Source organism: Nerophis ophidion, linkage group LG05, assembly GCF_033978795.1.
Source record: "Nerophis ophidion isolate RoL-2023_Sa linkage group LG05, RoL_Noph_v1.0, whole genome shotgun sequence".
NCBI lineage: Eukaryota > Metazoa > Chordata > Actinopteri > Syngnathiformes > Syngnathidae > Nerophis > Nerophis ophidion.
This window is the reverse complement of record NC_084615.1, coordinates 67,558,076-67,576,236: the sequence shown is the minus strand read 5'-3', so window position 1 is coordinate 67,576,236 and position 18,161 is coordinate 67,558,076. Positions and strand designations below refer to the sequence as shown.

The window sequence follows — 18,161 nt, the reverse complement described above, 5'->3', positions numbered from 1 at the left end:
CGACCCCAAAAGGGAATAAGCGGTAGAAAATGGATGGATGGATGGATGTAACAAAGTGCATTAAAGGCCTACTGAAACCCACTACTACCCACAACGCAGTCTGACAGTTTATATATCAATGATGAAATATTAACATTGCAACACATGCCAATACGGCCTTTTTAGTTTACTAAATTACAATTTTAAATTTCCCGGGAGTTTCGTCCTGGAAACGTCGTGTAATGATGACGTGTACGCAAGACGTCACGGGTTTTTAGGAAGTATGAGCGCTACGCACACACACACAGCTAAAAGTCGTCTGCTTAAACGGCATAATTACACAGTATTTTGGAGATCTGTGTTGCTGAATCTTTTGCAATTTGTTCAATTAATATTGGAGAAGTCAAAGTAGAACAATGGAATTGGGAAGCTTTAGCCTTTAGCCACACAAACACAAGGTGATTCCTTGTTTAAAATTCCTAGAGGTGAAACGTTACTATGGATCAGAGCGTGATCAAGCGAACATGAATCAAGACGGAATGTCAACCGACAGTTTTCGGTGAGAAAATTGTGGTTAAAAAGTCGCTTCTTACCGGAGAAAAGCTGAGCTTGTGTCGTCCATAGCTGCCGTCGACTTCCCTTAGACACTGCCCGTGGAGACACCCTTCCGACTATCAGGTACTATTTAACTCACTAAAACACTAGCAACACAATAGAAAGATAAGGGATTTCCCATAATTATCCTATTAAATGTGTCTAAAAACATCGGAATCTGTCCCAATGTAATCGCGTTTTTTTTTTAACTTTTTTTTTTCTAGTCCGTCGCTATCAATATCCTCAAACACAAATCTTTCATCCTCGCTCAAATTAATGGGGAAATTGTCGTTTTCTCGATCCGAATCGCACTTTTTGTTAGAGGCTCCCATTAAAGTGAGGAGCCATCAACATGTGACGTCATCGTCTGCGACTTCCGGTAGAGGCAGGGATTTTCTATTAGCACCGAAAGTTGCGAACTTTATCGTGGATGTTCTCTACTAAATCCTTTCAGCAAAAATATGGCAATATCGCGAAATGATCAAGTATGACACATAGAATGGACCTGCTATCCCCGTTTAAAGAAGAAAATCTCATTTCAGTAGGCCAAGACGCTCAGTGCCGACGAGGCTTCCGTTTAGTTTTGTTCCCGTGTGTTCTCACCGCGCAGTAATGTTTCGTCACAATCTGCGTGCATTTGTCACATCGGACCGTGCAGCACCAGTGGAACTCGCAGTTGCAGCTGCTGACCACCTCCGTGCGCCTCTCCGCCACCCGCCGGCCGCATCCGTAGCACAGCCGGCGGCAGCTCTTCCTCTCCCACTGAGGCGCGCTCTTGTCTCCCCTCAGGCACTCGCGGCCCTCCGTGCCCGGGAAGCCCGAGCTCTGGTTCCTGACGCAGTAGTCCGGGGAGTCCTCCAGGAAAATGAGCTCCGTGCGCGGGATGTTGCGGAAGGCGTGCGCGATGCCCCCTCGGTTATCCGCGCTGTTGCCGGCCCTCACCGGCTTCTTGTCCGCCTCCAGCTTCTTGGCTTGAGCGTGCTTCATTTTCAGGTAGTTTCCCACCTCCCGGAAGTCGGCCAGCTGCATCCAGCATGTTTGGATGCTGCAGCTCCCGGACACGCCGTGACACTTGCATGCTCTCCTCATGGTTGCCTTGACTCCCTGCACACACAACATGCATGATTACATACATTCATCCATCCATCCATCCATCCATCTTCTTCCGCCTATCCGAGGTCGGGTCGCGGGGGCAGCAGCCTAAGCAGGGAAGCCCAGACTTCCCTCACCCCAGCCACTTCGTCTAGCTCTTCCCGGGGGATCCCGAGGCGTTCCCAGGCCAGCCGGGAGACATACTCTTCCCAACGTGTCCTGGGTCTTCCCCGTGGCCTCCTACCAGTTGGACGTGCCCTAAACACCTCCCTAGGGAGGCGATCGGGTGGCATTCTGACCAGATGCCCGAGCCACCTCATCTGACTCCTCTCGATGTGGCGGTATAGCTCGGTTGGTAGAGTGGCCGTGTCAGCAACTTGAGGGTTGCAGGTTCGATTCCCGCTTCCGCCATCCTAGTCACTGCCGTTGTGTCCTTGGGCAAGACACTTTACCCACCTGCTCCCAGTGCCACCCACACTGGTTTAAATGTAACTTAGATATCGGGTTTCACTATGTAAAGTGCTTTGAGTCACTAGAGAAAAGCGCTATATAAATATAATTCACTTCACTTCACTTTACTTTGAGCTCCTCTCGGATGGCAGAGCTTCTCACCCTATCTCAGTGGTTCTTAACCTGGGGTCGATCAAACCCTAGGGGTTCGGTGAGTCGACCCCAGGGGTTCGGCGGAGGTCAAAACACACCCGACTCTTTGTGTAAATTTAAACTTCTCCCTATCAGCGTAGTACGGATACGGCAACATCTGACTGATTTGCAGGTGTGTAATTTGTTTAGGCACTGTCTTGGTTTTGTTGTTTGAACAAGGTGATGTTCATGCACGGTTCATTTTGTGCACCAGTAAAAAAAACACGGTAACACTTTAGTATGGGGAACATATTCACCATTAATTAGTTGCTTATTAACATGCAAAATAGTAACATATTCTCTTAACTAGTCACTAAGTACTAATTAATGCCTTATTCGGTACGGCCTTGTTATAACCCTAACTCTCTAACCCGGACCAAGTACCTCTAAATTAAGTCTTTGTTACTTAGAATATGTTCCCCATACTAAAGTGTTACCAAAAACATATAGCTTTGTCTTGAATTTGGAAAAAAATAATTTATTTTTGATTTTTTACTAAAGAAGGGTTTGGTGAACGCGTATGAAACTGGTGGGGTTCGGTACCTCCAACAAGGTTAAGAACCACTGCCCTATCTCTAAGGGAGAGCCCCGCCACCCGGCGGAGGAAACTCATTTCGGCGCTTGTACCCGTGATCTTATCCTTTCTGTCATAACCCAAAGCTCATGACCATAAGTGAGGATGGGAACGTAGATCGACCGGTAAATTGAGAGCTTTGCCTTCCGGCTCAACTCCTTCTTCACCACAACGGATCGATACAGCGTCCGCATTACTGAAGACGCCGCACCGATCTGCCTGTCGATCTCACGATCCACTCTTCCCTCACTCGTGAACAAGACTCCGAGGTATTTGAACTCCTCCACTTGGGGACACTACATTCATGTTCAAGTTTATTCACAATACCATATTACAATTAGCCCTGCGATGAGGTGGCGACTTGTCCAGGTTGGACCCCGCCTACCGCCCGAATGCAGATGGGATGAATTGATTAACATGGACCCCGACTTAAACAAGTTGAAAAACTTATTCGGGTGTTACCATTTAGTGGTCAATTGTACGGAATATGTACTGTACTGTGCAATCTACTAATAAAAGTATCCATCAATCAATCAAAAGGGATAGGCGGCGCCAGCGGCCCCCCGCGATCCCAAAAGGGACAAGCATTAGGAAATGGAAGGATATTACAATTAAAACAGTAGTGAATATCCATTTAAGGATGGGGGTCAGTGAAAGGGTCCCCCAGATAAGCCAGAAGAAGCTTTTAGCAGGGGGTCCAAAGGTCAGTATATAAATGGAGTGCTGAAACATGGTGGTAAGCACAAAAACGCTATATGATAAACACAAACTAGGAGCACGAAAGCAAGCATACACATATACATACATACATTTATTCAACCACGCACAACCCAACAGTAGTCTACCCCAGAGGTTCTCAAATGGGGGTACTTGAAGGTATGCCAAGGGGTACGTGAGATTTTTCCCCAAAATTCTAAAAATAGCAACATTTTAAAAATCCTTTAGAAATATATTTATTGAATAATACTTCAACAAAATATGAATGTAAGTTCATAAACTGTGAAAAGAAATGCAACAATGCAATATTCAGTGTTGACAGCTAAATTTTTTGTGGACATGTTCCATAAATATTGATGTTAAAGATTTTTGTGAAGAAATGTTTAGAATTAAGTTCATGAATCCAGATGGATCTCTATTACAATCCCCAAAGAGGGCACTTTAAGTTGATGATTACTTCTATGTGTAGAAATCTTTATTTAGAATTGAATCACTAGTTATTTTAATATCTTTTTTCCAAATAGTTCAAAAAGACCACTAGAAATTAGCAATATTTTGCACTGTTATACAATTTAATAAATCAGAAACTGATGACATAGTGCTGTATTTTACTTCTTTATCTCTTTTTTTCAACCAAAAATGTTTTTCTCTTATTAGGGGGTACTTGAATTAAAAAAAATGTTCACAGGGGGTACATCGCTGAAAAAAGGTTGAGAACCACTGAGCTAGAAGAAGCTTTTAGCAGGGGGTCCAGAGGTCAGTACATGCATGGAGTGCTGAAACATGGTGGTAAGCACAAAAACGCTATATGATAAACACAAACTAGGAGCACCAAAACAAGCATACACATACATACATACATTCATCTATTCAACCAAGCACAACCCAACAGTAGTCTACCCCAGTGGTTCTCAACCTTTTTTCAGTGATGTACCCCCTGTGAACATTTTTTTTGATTCAAGTACCCCCTAATAAGAGAAAAACATTTTTGGTTGAAAAAAAGAGATAAAGAAGTAAAATACAGCACTATGTCATCAGTTTCTGATTTATTAAATTGTATAACAGTGCAAAATATTGCTCATTTGTAGTGGTCTTTCTTGAACTATTTGGAAAAAAAAGATATAAAAATAACTAAAAACTTGTTGAAAAATAAACAAGTGATTCAATTATAAATTCGGATTTCTACACATAGAAGTAATCATCAACTTAAAGTGCCCTCTTTGGGGATTGTAATAGAGATCCATCTGGATTCATGAACTTAGTTCTAAAAATTTCATCACAAAAAAATAAATCAATAATCATGGAACATGTCCACAAAAATGAATATTGCATTGTTGCATTTCTTTTTACAGTTTATGAACTTACATTCATATTTTGTTGAAGTATTATTCAAAAAATATATTTATAAAGGAATTTTGAATTGCTTACTATTTTTGGAATATTCTAAAAAAAATCTCACGTACCCCTTGGCATACCTTCAAGTACCCCCAGGTGTACACTTACTCCCACTTGAGAACCACTGGTCTACCCCACATGGGGCATTAGAGATAGGTGGTTAATAGGTATGATTTCAGTTTCTTTTTGAAGTCGGAGAATGAATACGGCGTCCTGAGGCTCTCATAGATCTTTGGTCCCCTGCATACAACACTTCGAACAGTACAAGCCGGTAGACGATGTTTACCTGATATCAGGTCAAAGTTGCGAGTGTTGTGGGCATGCTGGGGATGATAGATAGGAACCAAGCTACTGAGCCCAAGATTCAGCTTGTGGATGACTTGATAGGTTAGACCAGACCTGGGCAATTATTTTGACTCAGGGGGCCAAATTTAAAGAAAAAAACGTGTCTGGGGGCCGGTATATCTATTTTTAGGAACTCTAATACAAAACCTCACCATAATGTCTGATTGAATGCTAAAAACATTATGACAGACCACCTTAAAGTGAATGGAATTTATTTCTTTTTTTTACTGAATTAGGCTTCACGGTGGCAGAGGGGTTAGTGCGTCTGCCTCACAATACGAAGGTCCTGCAGTCCTGGGTTCAAATCCAGGCTCGGGATCTTTCTGTGTGGAGTTTGCATGTTCTCCCCGTGAATGCGTGGGTTCCCTCCGGGTACTCCGGCTTCCTCCCACTTCCAAAGACATGCACCTGGGGATAGGTTGATTGGCAACACTAAATTGGCCCTAGTGTGTGAATGTGAGCGTGAGTGTTGTCTGTCTATCAGTGTTGGCCCTGCGATGAGGTGGCGACTTGTCCAGGGTGTACCCCGCCTTCCGCCCGATTGTAGCTGAGATAGGCGCCAGTGCCCCCCGCGACCTCGAAAGGGAATAAGCGGTAGAAAATGGATGGATGGATGGATGAATGAGACACCCAGACTGTATATGGACATAAAGAATGTGGGATTGACAATATTAACTATGTACGATAAAACATGGAATATTGACAACATGTGATGGTCACAGCCCCTCTCGATCAACATATTTCTACAATCAAGCGAAATGCTACAAAATTGCTACAAAAACAGCAAAATATGAATGTGAAAGGTAAAAAAACACCTAAAATCTGATATATCACTAAGCTTTAGAACTTTGTTGTAAAAATCCCCTTCCGCGTCTGTCCCTGACACCATTTCAGGCTGGCTGCTCTGGAAACACTATAATAACTCCCCTGCCCGCTGGAGAAATTGTGGGAATTCAAACGCAAACCACTACCATGTTTTTTGGGACTGCTTCACCATAAAGGACTATTGGAAAGAGATACACCAAGCTCTACAGGATATTTTCAAACGAGAAATAATCTTTGAAAGTAAAACTTTGTTTTTGGGACTTGCACCTCAGGATTGGCTGAAGAAAGATAAATATTTAATGAATATCCTACTGGTGGTTTGTAAAAAGACCATCGCTAGGAAATGGATATTCCAGGAGAGCCCAACTTTAAAGCAATGGATGGAAACCACAATGGACATATATAAAATGGAGAAGATAACTGCCTTTATTCATTATAAATTGGAGAAATTTAATTCATACTGGGAAAACTGGGTCAATTATGTCACGCCCCATAAGCCTGATTTAAATCTCTAAAATTAGTGTACTGTTTAAAAAAAATAAAATAAAAGATTACTCCTTATATGTATATATGTGTATATATACATATAAGTATCTGTATACATTCATTTTATTTTATTTTTGTTTATTATTATTATCAAAGTATTATTTATTTTTTGCTGATGTATTTGTGAAGACTCTTCTTCGGCATGGTAATGCCGGTGTAGTTTGCAACAGTATTTGTAGATATTACTTTGTTTTTATTTTTTCTCTGTTTGTTTCTTTTACTTTTTTGGGGGGGGTTGGGTGGTAAGATGGGTATATAAACAAAAAATACATTTGACATTTAGGGTAGACAATAGCTATATGATGTATGTGGACATGATTTAATGGACGGAAATCGTCTAATGCTGGATGTCAATAAAAAAAAAAAAAAAGAAAAAAAAAAAAAAGGAAACACTCTATGGAAACGCTCCCCACCCACACTGCTTGGTGCCTCGTCTGAGCTGCTGTGACTTAGATTACCATAGTAACTAATTAGATTACCATAGTAACTAGTATATTATGCAAAAGTGCAGATTCCAAACATTGAAATACTTTGAATAATACAAGATTTACGGTAATTTGAAAACTTCATTGCACATCTTACTGGCAGCAACAGTTTCCATCTTAAATATCTAAAACAATTTTTGGGGAATGTCCGGCGGTCCAGATTGAAAAGCTTAACGGGCCGCATGTGGCCCCCGGGCCTTAATTTGTCCAGGTCTGGGTTAGCCAAGCATTGTGATACTTATTGAACTCTATCAGTCTTAAGAGATGATAATTATCATTTTTTTTCATTTATTTTTATTCCTTTCATGAAAATGCATATTTACAAGCCACGTACAATTGACACTGTCATTGTTTTTATTGTTTTTCTTTCTTATACATTTCCACGATCAGAAAGGAGCAGATGGAAGAATTATATTCTTATATTTATCTGCCCCTTTTTTTTTTAACACAAATTACAGTATTTTAGATGAATTATAACTGTTCCCTCCACCAACACCCAAACTCCAACATACTTTTCAATTTTCCTTTAAGCACTTTCACAATGACACGTCCAATCTAAATCAAAACTCTGTTTGATATAATTTCAGTTTTTTCTTTTTATAACTTTTTTTTAAATACAAATATATTCTTACAGCTTTTTAAGTCTTTGTTTAGAGAATTCCATGCTTTCACACCAACAACAGACAAGCACATTTGTTTCAAATTTGTTCGCGCTCTTGGATGTTTAAAGTCATTATGGAATAGATGTTAAGTGTGGGCATTAAACTTGGACCGTGACAGGGCTCGTATGACTTTCTTATGGATTCTAATTTGTGAAGGTAGCTAGGGAAGGTGTTACATTACAGTAGTTTAGATGTGTTTCAAAGAGAGTTTTGTATAGAGTAAGTAGAGCATTAAGATGGCGACACATTGCCAAATGATCAGAATTCATCCATTTTCTACCGCTTACTCCGTTTGGGGTCGCAGGCGGCGCCAGTTCCTATCTCAGCTACAATCGGGCGGAAGGCGGCGTGCACCCTGGACAAGTCGCCACCTCATCGCAGGGCCAACACAGATAGACAGACAACATTCACACTCACATTCACACACTAGGGCCAATTTAGTGTTGCCAATCAACCTATCCCCAGGTGCATGTCTTTGGAAGTGGGAGGAAGCCGGAGTACCCGGAGAGAACTCATGCATTCACAGGGAGGACATGCAAACTCCACACAGAAAGATCCCGAGCCAGGATTGAACTCCAGACTACTTAGGACCTTCGTACTGTGAGGCAGACGCACTAACCCCTCTTCCACAGTGAAGCCCCTGATCAGAATCCGGTGTCCTAATCACCTGACCTGGCCACAGGTGTAAAAAATCGAGCACTTAGGCATGGAGACGGTTTCTACAAACATTTGTGAAAGAATAGGCCGCTCTCAGAAGCTCAGTGATTTCCAGCATGGAACTGTCATTGGACGCCACCTGTGCAACAAATCCAGTAGTGAAATATTCCAAAGTCAACTGTCGAATCAAGCTTTTCCAACTGGCATTCTGATGGACGAGTCTGGGTTTGGAGGTTGCCAGGAAAACGGTATATTTCGGACAGCATTGTGCCCAGTGTGAAATTTGGTGGAGGAGGAATTATGGTGGGGGGTTGTTTTTCAGGAGTTAGACTTGGCCCCTTAGGTCCAGTGAAAGGAAGTTTGAATGCTCCAGCATATCAAAACTTTTTGGACGATTCCATTCTCCTTGGGGGAACAGTTTGGAGCGGACCCCTCCTCTTCCAACATGACTGTGCACAGCGCACAATGTGTTATACTTGTATAGCGCTTTTCTACCCTCAAGGTACTCAAAGCGCTTTGACACTATTTCCACATTCACACACACATTCACACACTGATGCCGGGAGCTGCAATGCAAGGGCCTGACCACGACCCATCAGGAGCAAGGGTGAAGTGTCTTGCTCAAGGACACAACAGATGTGATGAGGTTGGTAGAAGGTGGGGATAGAACCAGGAACCCTCAGGTCGCTGGCACGGCCTCTCTCCCAACCGCCCCACACCGTCCCCAAAGCAAGGTCCAGAAAGACATGGATGACAGAGTCTGGTGTGGATGAACTTAACTGGCCTGCACAGAGTCCTGACCTGAACCCGATAGAACACCTTTGGGATGAATCAGAACGGAGACTGAGAGCCAGGCTTTCTCGACCCAAAACCAGCGTGTGACCTCACCAATGCGCTTTTTGCAGAATGGTTGAAAATTCCTATAAACACACTCCGCAACCTTGTGGACAGCCTTCCCAGAAGAGTTGAAGCTGTAATAGCTGCAAAACGTGGACCGACATCATATTGAACCCTATGGGGGCGCTTCAAGTTCATATGTGAGTCAAGGCAGCTGGCCAAATACCTTTGGCAATATAGTGTACTTCGCTCTTTTTATGAATGTGAATTCAAAATATCGCACCAGTCTGCCGGCCTCGTTGTTGTGCAGGTTGACAGCTGCACGGGAGTCGTGACCATTCTCCAGTGCGTCCACAAACTGTTTGGAGATCTTTTCTCCAAACGCCACGTTGTCACTGCAGCCTCCCCAAATCCACCCTCTGCCACCTGCAGATGACAAAAATCGTTTTATTACAGCATCATTTCTAATAGTCTACTTCAGACCTGGGCAAAAAATGTGTCCCGATTCCAATATTTTGGTACCGATACCAAAATTACCGTATTTCCTTGAATTGCCGCCGGGCATATAGTATGCGCCTGCCTTGAATTACCGCCTGGTCAAACTCGTGACGTCACGAGTGACACTTCCCCTGTCATCGTTTTCAAAATGGAGGAGGCTGATTTCAATACCGGTAATTTGAAATCGCATAAAGGGAAGAAGATTAAGAGCTATTCAGTAGGATTTAAGGCCCAAGCTTACATCACACTCAAATTTTTACTGCATGCCTTTGGTAAGTGCCGGAGTGAAAAGAGGTTTTAAAATAATTAGCGCATGCTTACTTTTACCGCATGCCTTTGGTAAGCGCAGGATTGAGAAGAGGTTTTAATTTAATTAGCGCCCCGGCGGCAATTCAAGGAAATACGGTATTTCCAAAAAAAGGGGACCACAAAAAATGCACTATTGGCTTTATTTAAATGAAAAATTTTACGATACATTAAAAACATGTTTCTTATTGCAAGTTTGTCCTTAAATAAAATAGTGAACATACAAGACAACTTGTCTTTTATTTGTAAGTATGCAAACTAAGGCTCCTAATTTAGCTGCGGACATAGCAGTTACATACTGTGTCATTTTCCATCCATCCATCCATTTTCTACCGCTTATTCCCTTTCGGGGTTGCGGGGGGTGCTGGCGCCTATCTCAGCTACAATCGGGCGGAAGGCGGGGTACACCCTGGACAAGTCGCCACCTCATCGCAGGGCCAACATTTTCCATTCTACTATTTTGTCAAAAGTATTAAGGAGAAGTGGTAGAAAATGTATTATTAATCTACTTGTTCATTTACTGTTAATATCTGCTTACTTTCTCTTTTAACATCTTCTATCTGCACACCTGTTAAAATCTAAAAAAAAAAAAACACTTGTTCTTCCGTTGTTTGATACCTTACACTAGTTTTGGATGATACCACAAATTTGGGTATCAATCTGATACCAAGTCGTTCCAGGATCATACATTGGTCATATTCAAAGTCCTCATGTGTCTAGGGACATATTTCCTGAGTTTATAAACATAATATACATTTTAAAAAACAAAAAAAGATTTTGTGATGCCAAAAAAATATCAGCGTAATCATAGTAGTATCGACTAAGTACGCTCCTGTACTTTGGTATCATTTTCAGTGGATGTAAGGTGTCGATCCATCCATAGCGTTTGTTTACATCATGGGTGTCAAACTCTGGCCCGCGGGCCAAATTTGGCCCGCCGTGTAATTTAATTTGGCCCTTGAGGCGATATCAAATTAACATTAGAGCTGGCCTGCCGGTATTACACAGCAGTGGTGCCGCTGTAACACCGCATTCACCGCTACTACTCTTACTTGCCAACCCTCCCGATTTTCCCAGAAGACTCCCGAATTTCAGTGCCCCTCTCGAAAATCTCCCGGGGGCAAAAATTCTCCCGAATTTCTCCCGATTTCCACCCGGACAACAATATTGAGGACCCTGCCTCTATCGTACTCTACAACCTGTCGTCATGTCCTCTTTTCCTCCCTACAAACAGCGTGCCGGCCCAGTCACATAATACATGCGGCTTTTACGCCCAGAAATGAATGCAACGCATACTTGGTCAACACCCACACTGAAGGTGGCCGCGTAAACAACTTTAACATTGTTACAAATACGCGCCACACTGTGAACCCACACCAAATAAGATTGACAAACACATTTCGGGAGAATATTCGCAACATAAACACAACAGAACAAATACCCAGAACCCCTTGCAGCACTAACTCTTCCGGGATGTTATACTATACACCCCTACACCCCCCCCCACTACCACCATTTTTTAAATATTCATTTTATTTAATATGCCATTGATATTCTTTCGTTTGTTTTTTGAAAGTTGATTTTGCATTGTTGAGTTATATAAGCGTTGCTTGTTTTATAATCGGTGTTAAAGCAAATCAGTTTAGCAAACTGAGCAATTATTAACGTTTTTATTCTTGCACTTTCTTTGGCTACTTTAATGTTTGATTCATTCATTATTGTTATTTTATTTTCAAATGTATTATTAGCCTTTGGAAAAAGTTTATTTTGATATTTACATCAGAGGGCTGCAAATAGAAAAGAGGCATTACATTTTTATTCAAATTTTATTTGATATGCCATTGATATTTTTTAATTATTATTATTATTATTATTTTAAACTGGATTTTGCATGTCACTATAAAGTAACATAAGCCTTGCTTGTTCAATATTCAATGCAAAACTTGTTTAGGTCCTATTAAAAGGTTAATTTGTTCAATTTTGGCCCGCTGCTTTGTTCAGTTTTTACATTTTGGCCCACTGTATTTGAGTTTGACACCCCTGGTTTACATTGTGACACCAGTGAGCTAAGGCAGTGGTCCCCAACCACTGGGCCGCAGAATCATTTTTTATTAATTAATTTTTTATTTTATTAAATCAACATAAAAAACACAAAATACACTTACAATTAGTGCACCAACCCAAAAAACATCCCTTTTTCATGACAAAGAGGGGGGGCAAGGGGGACAAATTATCAAGCGTTGACCGGTCCGCAGCTACAAAAAGGTTGGGGACCACTGATCTACGGTGTGTACGTAATGAAGCATGTTTAGCTATTCCTCGTCCTGCAGGGATGATACTTGTAAGAAACTTACGTTATTTGTCGCCATGGAGACCAGGATTAGTGATTTAGATAGCTACAACACTGCTGAACTTTAGCCGCTAGCTTGCGAGCCATGTTTTAAAGCACCTCTTCCGGTGGGCGTTTCAGTCTTATAACTTCACCTTTATCTTTAGTTTTTGGACCAAAATGTGTCTGTTCTCCCTCTTCTGTCTACAAACTGTGTCTGCTTGTAAGTACTCCGTGATTGTGCGCTGCCCAACATGCTCGTCTGCTCGCAAACCAGCAATGACATGACGTGACCGGTACTTAAAGAGGCGGTATAATACCGAATATGATTCATTAGTATCGCAGTACTATACCACTGTAATACCGGTCTACTGTACAACCCTAGTCTGGGGGCCGCTATATTCATTTTTAGAAACACTAATACAAAACTTTCACAATAATGTCTGATTGAATGCATGACAGACAGCCTGAAAAAAACGGAATGGAATTTTAAATGTTTTTTACTGAATGAGACGCCTAGAATGTACATGAAAATAAAGAATGCGGGATTTACATTATTAACTATGAACGATAAAACACTGAATATTGCCAACTATTGAAACAACTTGAAATACAAAAGAAAGCAGACACATGGAAGGGAAGAAAGACAAGCGAAGTGTTTTAACCTTGTAGATTGTTATAGAAACAATAAGTTAAGCCTTTTCAGTGTCCCGTGTGTTATCCAATTTCTCCTAGGAGAACAGCATTAATATATGTTTGATGAAACGTGATTACATGCGTGACTGTGTGTATGCATACAGTATTTGCTTGTATATATACAGTCTGTGTATATGTATGTTTCTACAGTGAATGTGCGTGTGGATGTATTTACAAACCCCGTTTCCATATAAGTTGGGGAATTGTGTTAGATGTGAATATAAACGGAATACAATGATTTGCAAATCATTTTCAACCCAAATTCAGTTAAATATGCTACAAAGACAACATATTTGATGTTCAAACTGATAAACATTTTTTTTTTGTGCAAATAATCATTAACTTTAGAATTTGATGCCAGCAACACGTGACAAAGAAGTTGGGAAATGTGGCAATAAATACTGATAAAGTTGAGGAATGCTCATCAAACACTTATTTGGAAAATCCCACAGGTGTGCAGGCTAATTGAGAACAGTTGGGTGCCATGATTGGTTACATAAGCAGCTTCCATTAAATGCTAAGTAATTCACAAACAAGGATGGAGCGAGGGTCACCAATTTGTAAGCAAATTCTCGAACAGTTTTAGAACAACATTTCTCAACGAGCTATTGCAAGGAATTTAGGGATTTTACCATCTACGGTCCGTAAAATCAACAAAAGTTTCAGAGAATCTGGAAAAATCACTGCACGTAAGCGATGATATTACAGACCGTTGATCCCTCAGGCGGTTCTGCATCAAAAACCAACACCAATGTGTAAAGGATATCACCACATGGGCTCAGGAACACTTCATAAAACCACTGTCGGTAACTACAGTTGGTCGCAACATCTGTAAGTGCAAGTTAAAACTACTATGCAAAGCGAAAGCCTTTTATCAACAACACACAGGGACACCGCCGGCTTTGCTGGGCCCGAGCTCATCTAAGATGGACTGAAGCAAAGTGGAAAAGTGTTCTGTGGTCTGACGAGTCCACATTTCAAATTATATTTGGAAACTGTGGACGTGGTGTCCTCCGGAACAAAGAGGAAAATAACCATCCCGATTGTTCTAGGCGCAAAGTTCAAAAGCCAGCATCTGTGATGGTATGGGGGTGTATTAGTGCCCAAGACATGGGTAACTTACACATCTGTGAAGCCACCATTGATGCTGAATGGTCCATACAGGTTTTAGAGCAACATATGTTGTCATCCAAGCAACGTTATCATGGATGCCCCTGCTTATTTCAGCTAAACACTGCCAAGCTACATGTTACAACAGCGTGGCTTCGTAGTAAAAGAGTACGGGTACTTTTCTGGCCCGCCTGCAGTCCAGACATTTCTCCCATCGAAAATGTGTGGCACATTATGAAGCGTAAAATACGACAGCGTCGACCCCGTACTGTTGAACGACTGAAGCTCTACATAAAACAAGAATAGGAAAGAATTCCACTTTGAAAGCTTCAACAATTAGTTTCCTCAGTTCCCAAACGTTTATTGAGTGTTGTTAAAAGAAAAGGTGATGTAACACAGTGGTGAACATGCCCTTTCCCAACTACTTTGGTACGTGTTGCAGCCAGGAAATTCTAAGTTCATTTTTATTTGCAAAAAAAAAACAACAGTTTATGAGTTTGAACATCAAATATCTTGTCTTTGTAGTGCATTCAATTGAATATGGGTTGAAAATGATTTGCAAATTCTTGTATTCCGTTTATATTTACATCTAACAAAATTTCCCAACTCATATGGAAACAGGGTTTGTATTTTTTTTCCCACTGTAACATTACACACATTTTGAGAATTAACACTGTTTTTGAATATACGGGAAAAATAAATACTGTAGTTAAATAATGAATCAAATACAAAAAATGTCATTTAATTAAATTATTCTTTTGGCGTACCACTGGATGGAGCCCACATACCACAAATGGTACATGTATCACAGTTTGAGAATCACTGACCTAACTAACTAAACTGTATTCATATTTTTTATAAATATATATTTTTTTAATTTGGACAGCTTCTTATATTTTAAATTAGGGGTGTCTAAACTTTTTTCAACCAAGGGTTGCACACTGAAAAAGTGACAGGATCCATTTAGATTTTTTCTTTTAACATTTCAAACACATGCTAAAACAGATATTACATATATTTAAAGATAAATATGTGTGCTAGCTTTGTGTTATAAGTGACGTGTATTATTATTGATTATTAATTTGAAGATTTCAGCTTTTTCTTATTACTTGATGATTTTTGCCCCTTTTTATAAATTTTACTTTTCATACATTTTAACAATACTTCTCATACCTTTTCACTGCTGTTGTTTTTTCCCCGACAATATGCTGCTGGCATTCAAAACTTGGTCTCCGGCGCGCAAATGGCCCCCAAGTAGACTCCACTCCAGAGATCCCCAAACTTTGCGGGCCGCATTGGGTTGAAAAAATTTGGTTAGGGGCTGGGCTTTATATATATATATATATATATATATATATATATATATATATATATATATGTCTTAATTAGATTATTTGGAGAATAGTGCTCGATATATATACCGTGGTAGAGCGCAATATATGAAACAGTTCTGTAGAGATGAAGTAGTCTTGTGATTTTTCCCACACACACACACACACACACACACACACACACACACACACACACACACACACACACACACACACACACACACACACACACACACACACACACATATATATATACATATATATGAGCTGTCTCTGTGCAGATTAGACAAACTGCCTTTTCCTTACACTAAACCACAAAAAAGTCATATGTCCACTGATGTTTAAAAACTCTCCACTCTATGTTACGTTTCCCCAATGATTTTGTCACGTTTGCGGTGGGAAAATGCATTTTTAGACCATATGATTTGTCCGAGCGACTAGGAGACACCGAGAGTAACAAGCTGTAGAAAATGGATTGATGCATTGGCCGGAAAGGACAGATTAAAAACAATTATAATTGAAATATATATATATCGAATTTCCGCCGGGGCGCTAAGTAATTTAAAACCTTTTCTCACTCCTGCGCTTAGCAAAGGCATGCGGTAAAAGTAAGCATGCGCTAATTATTTCAAAACCTCTTCTCACTCCGGCATTTACCAAAGGCATGCAGTAAAAATTTGACTGTGATGTAAGCTTTGACCTTAAATCCTACTGAATAGTTCTTAATCTTCTTCACTTTATTCAATTTCAAATTACCGGTATCCTCCATTTTGAAAATAATGACAGGAGAAGTGTCACTCGTGACGTCAAGAGTTTGACCAGGCGGTAATACTAAGCATGCGCTAATTATTGACCCGGCAGTAATTCAAGGCAGGCGCATACTATATGCCCTGCGGCAATTCAAGGAAATACGCTATATATATATATATATATATATTTTTTTTTTTTTTTGACTCGGGACTACCCGTGGGCCGGATTTTGGAGGCTGGCGGGCCGTACCTGGCCCGCGGGCCCTAGTTTGGGGACCCCTTATCTCCTGTATAGGTCTATGACGGGTCATACCTGTCTGTCCTATCCTGGAGTCGTCACATCCACAGTTGTCGAAGTCTCCCATGCTGCAGTTCTTGGTCAGAGTGTACATCACTCCTGCAGCACTGATGGCGTGGACAAAAGATGTCTCCCTAGTGGCTAAAAAAAACAAAAAACATTTTTGCCACCATATAAATTGCAATGGCATCGTGCGTAAACTGATGCGTAAAAACGCATTAGGCTGCGCTGTTTAGGTGTGCTGTTGCGCACGGCAGACTTTGAGAAATAAGGATTATTTTAGCATCTTACCACTTCGCAGGCCGTTGTGCGTGGACAGTTGAAGTGTACTCTCCGGACAGTTCCATCTGTCCCACGCAAACTGATGTTTGCACTCCTGTATTCCACTTTGCGCACCCACTTGCACACTGCCGGCGTACGTGAGAAAAGCCTACAGAGATGGAGAACGGGATATATACTATTGCTGCATGCAATGCATGTTGCACACGTCACTGCAAGGTGTTTAATTACCTTTGGTCCGGTCATGAGGAAATTATTCACCGTCCTGTTAAAAGAATACATCATTTAAACCGCTGAATAAACGCACCTAAATCGAGTTAACATACCAAGCTGATGAAGGCTGCATATTCCAAGCCAGGTAAAGAACCATCACTGTGCGCAAAGTCCAGTTCCCCATGGCTGCTTGCACACACCGTCCTGTTCCAGGTGCCAGGGGCCAAAAGAGGAGGGAAGTTGTGCCCCCTGACTTTCTCACTGATGATATTTATATGCCGTTTGGCCCTTTGATTGACAGATTTGTCAGGCAAAAAAAAACAAGAAGACAGCAATCGCCCCTCCGCTCTGCGCCTGCAGACAAATAGGAGCCGTCCGTGCGTAAATGCACTTCAAAGAGGGGCCACAGACACTTCAACAGACCCCTGCCCTCTTCTTCCTTTCACACCCACTAAGAACACGTAATGAGGATGTAATCCCGCATTTAAACACCATATCTAATTCACGGATGCTCCGCTAGAAGTGCATCTTGCAGCGGGTGGTGAGTAGGAATGAGACCGAAATATGTTCCATGTTTGGGGGTGGGTCGGGGTGCGAATGGGGGGGCGCGCACTAGTGACGACAAAGCCATAAAGTCTTGCCCATATAGTCATGTAAATAGTCCTTCACGCATCGCAGACATTGGCATGGTGGTGATAATAGGATAATAGATGTTTCCCTCAGAAGCAACCTGGTGTGAAAATAGTCTGGAATTTACAAGACTGTAAATCCATGACACCACTAATGTGGGAAACGTCTTTAATTGTCCTCTTTACCATGTGTGATTTTTTAAATATATATATATATATATATATATATATATATATATATATATATATATATATATATATATATATATATATATATATATATATATATATATATATATATATATATATATATATATATATCGGTGGCAGAGGGGTTAGTGCGTCTGCCTCACAATACGAAGTTCCTGCAGTC

The 18,161-nt window shown here is 41.0% G+C and overlaps 1 protein-coding gene across 1 annotated transcript; it reads right to left on the bottom strand.

Moving 5' to 3' along the window:
* Window positions 1–1,128: 1,128 nt before the first annotated feature.
* On the bottom strand, window positions 1,129–17,343 carry LOC133552401 (protein Wnt-8a-like). The gene is made up of 6 exons (XM_061899603.1): window positions 17,273–17,343; window positions 17,178–17,211; window positions 16,959–17,097; window positions 16,683–16,808; window positions 9,634–9,776; window positions 1,129–1,677 (listed from the first exon to the last, which is right to left on the bottom strand). The coding sequence occupies exons 1-6, from the start codon at window positions 17,341–17,343 to the stop codon at window positions 1,129–1,131; spliced, it is 1,062 nt and encodes a 353-aa protein (XP_061755587.1).
* Window positions 17,344–18,161: the final 818 nt, after the last annotated feature.

What these genes read in the sequence shown, in the direction of transcription:
- LOC133552401 (XM_061899603.1), bottom strand. Translation starts at nt 17,343, where the DNA reads ATGGGGAACTGGACTTTGCGCACAGTGATGGTTCTTTACCTGGCTTGG. An exon ending in ATGCAGCCTTCATCAGCTTG is followed by an intron (nt 17,212 to 17,272) that starts GTATGTTAACTC and finishes TTCTTTTAACAG; the next exon opens with GACGGTGAATAATTTCCTCA. An exon ending in CTCCAGGATAGGACAGACAG is followed by an intron (nt 9,777 to 16,682) that starts GTATGACCCGTC and finishes TGTCATCTGCAG; the next exon opens with GTGGCAGAGGGTGGATTTGG.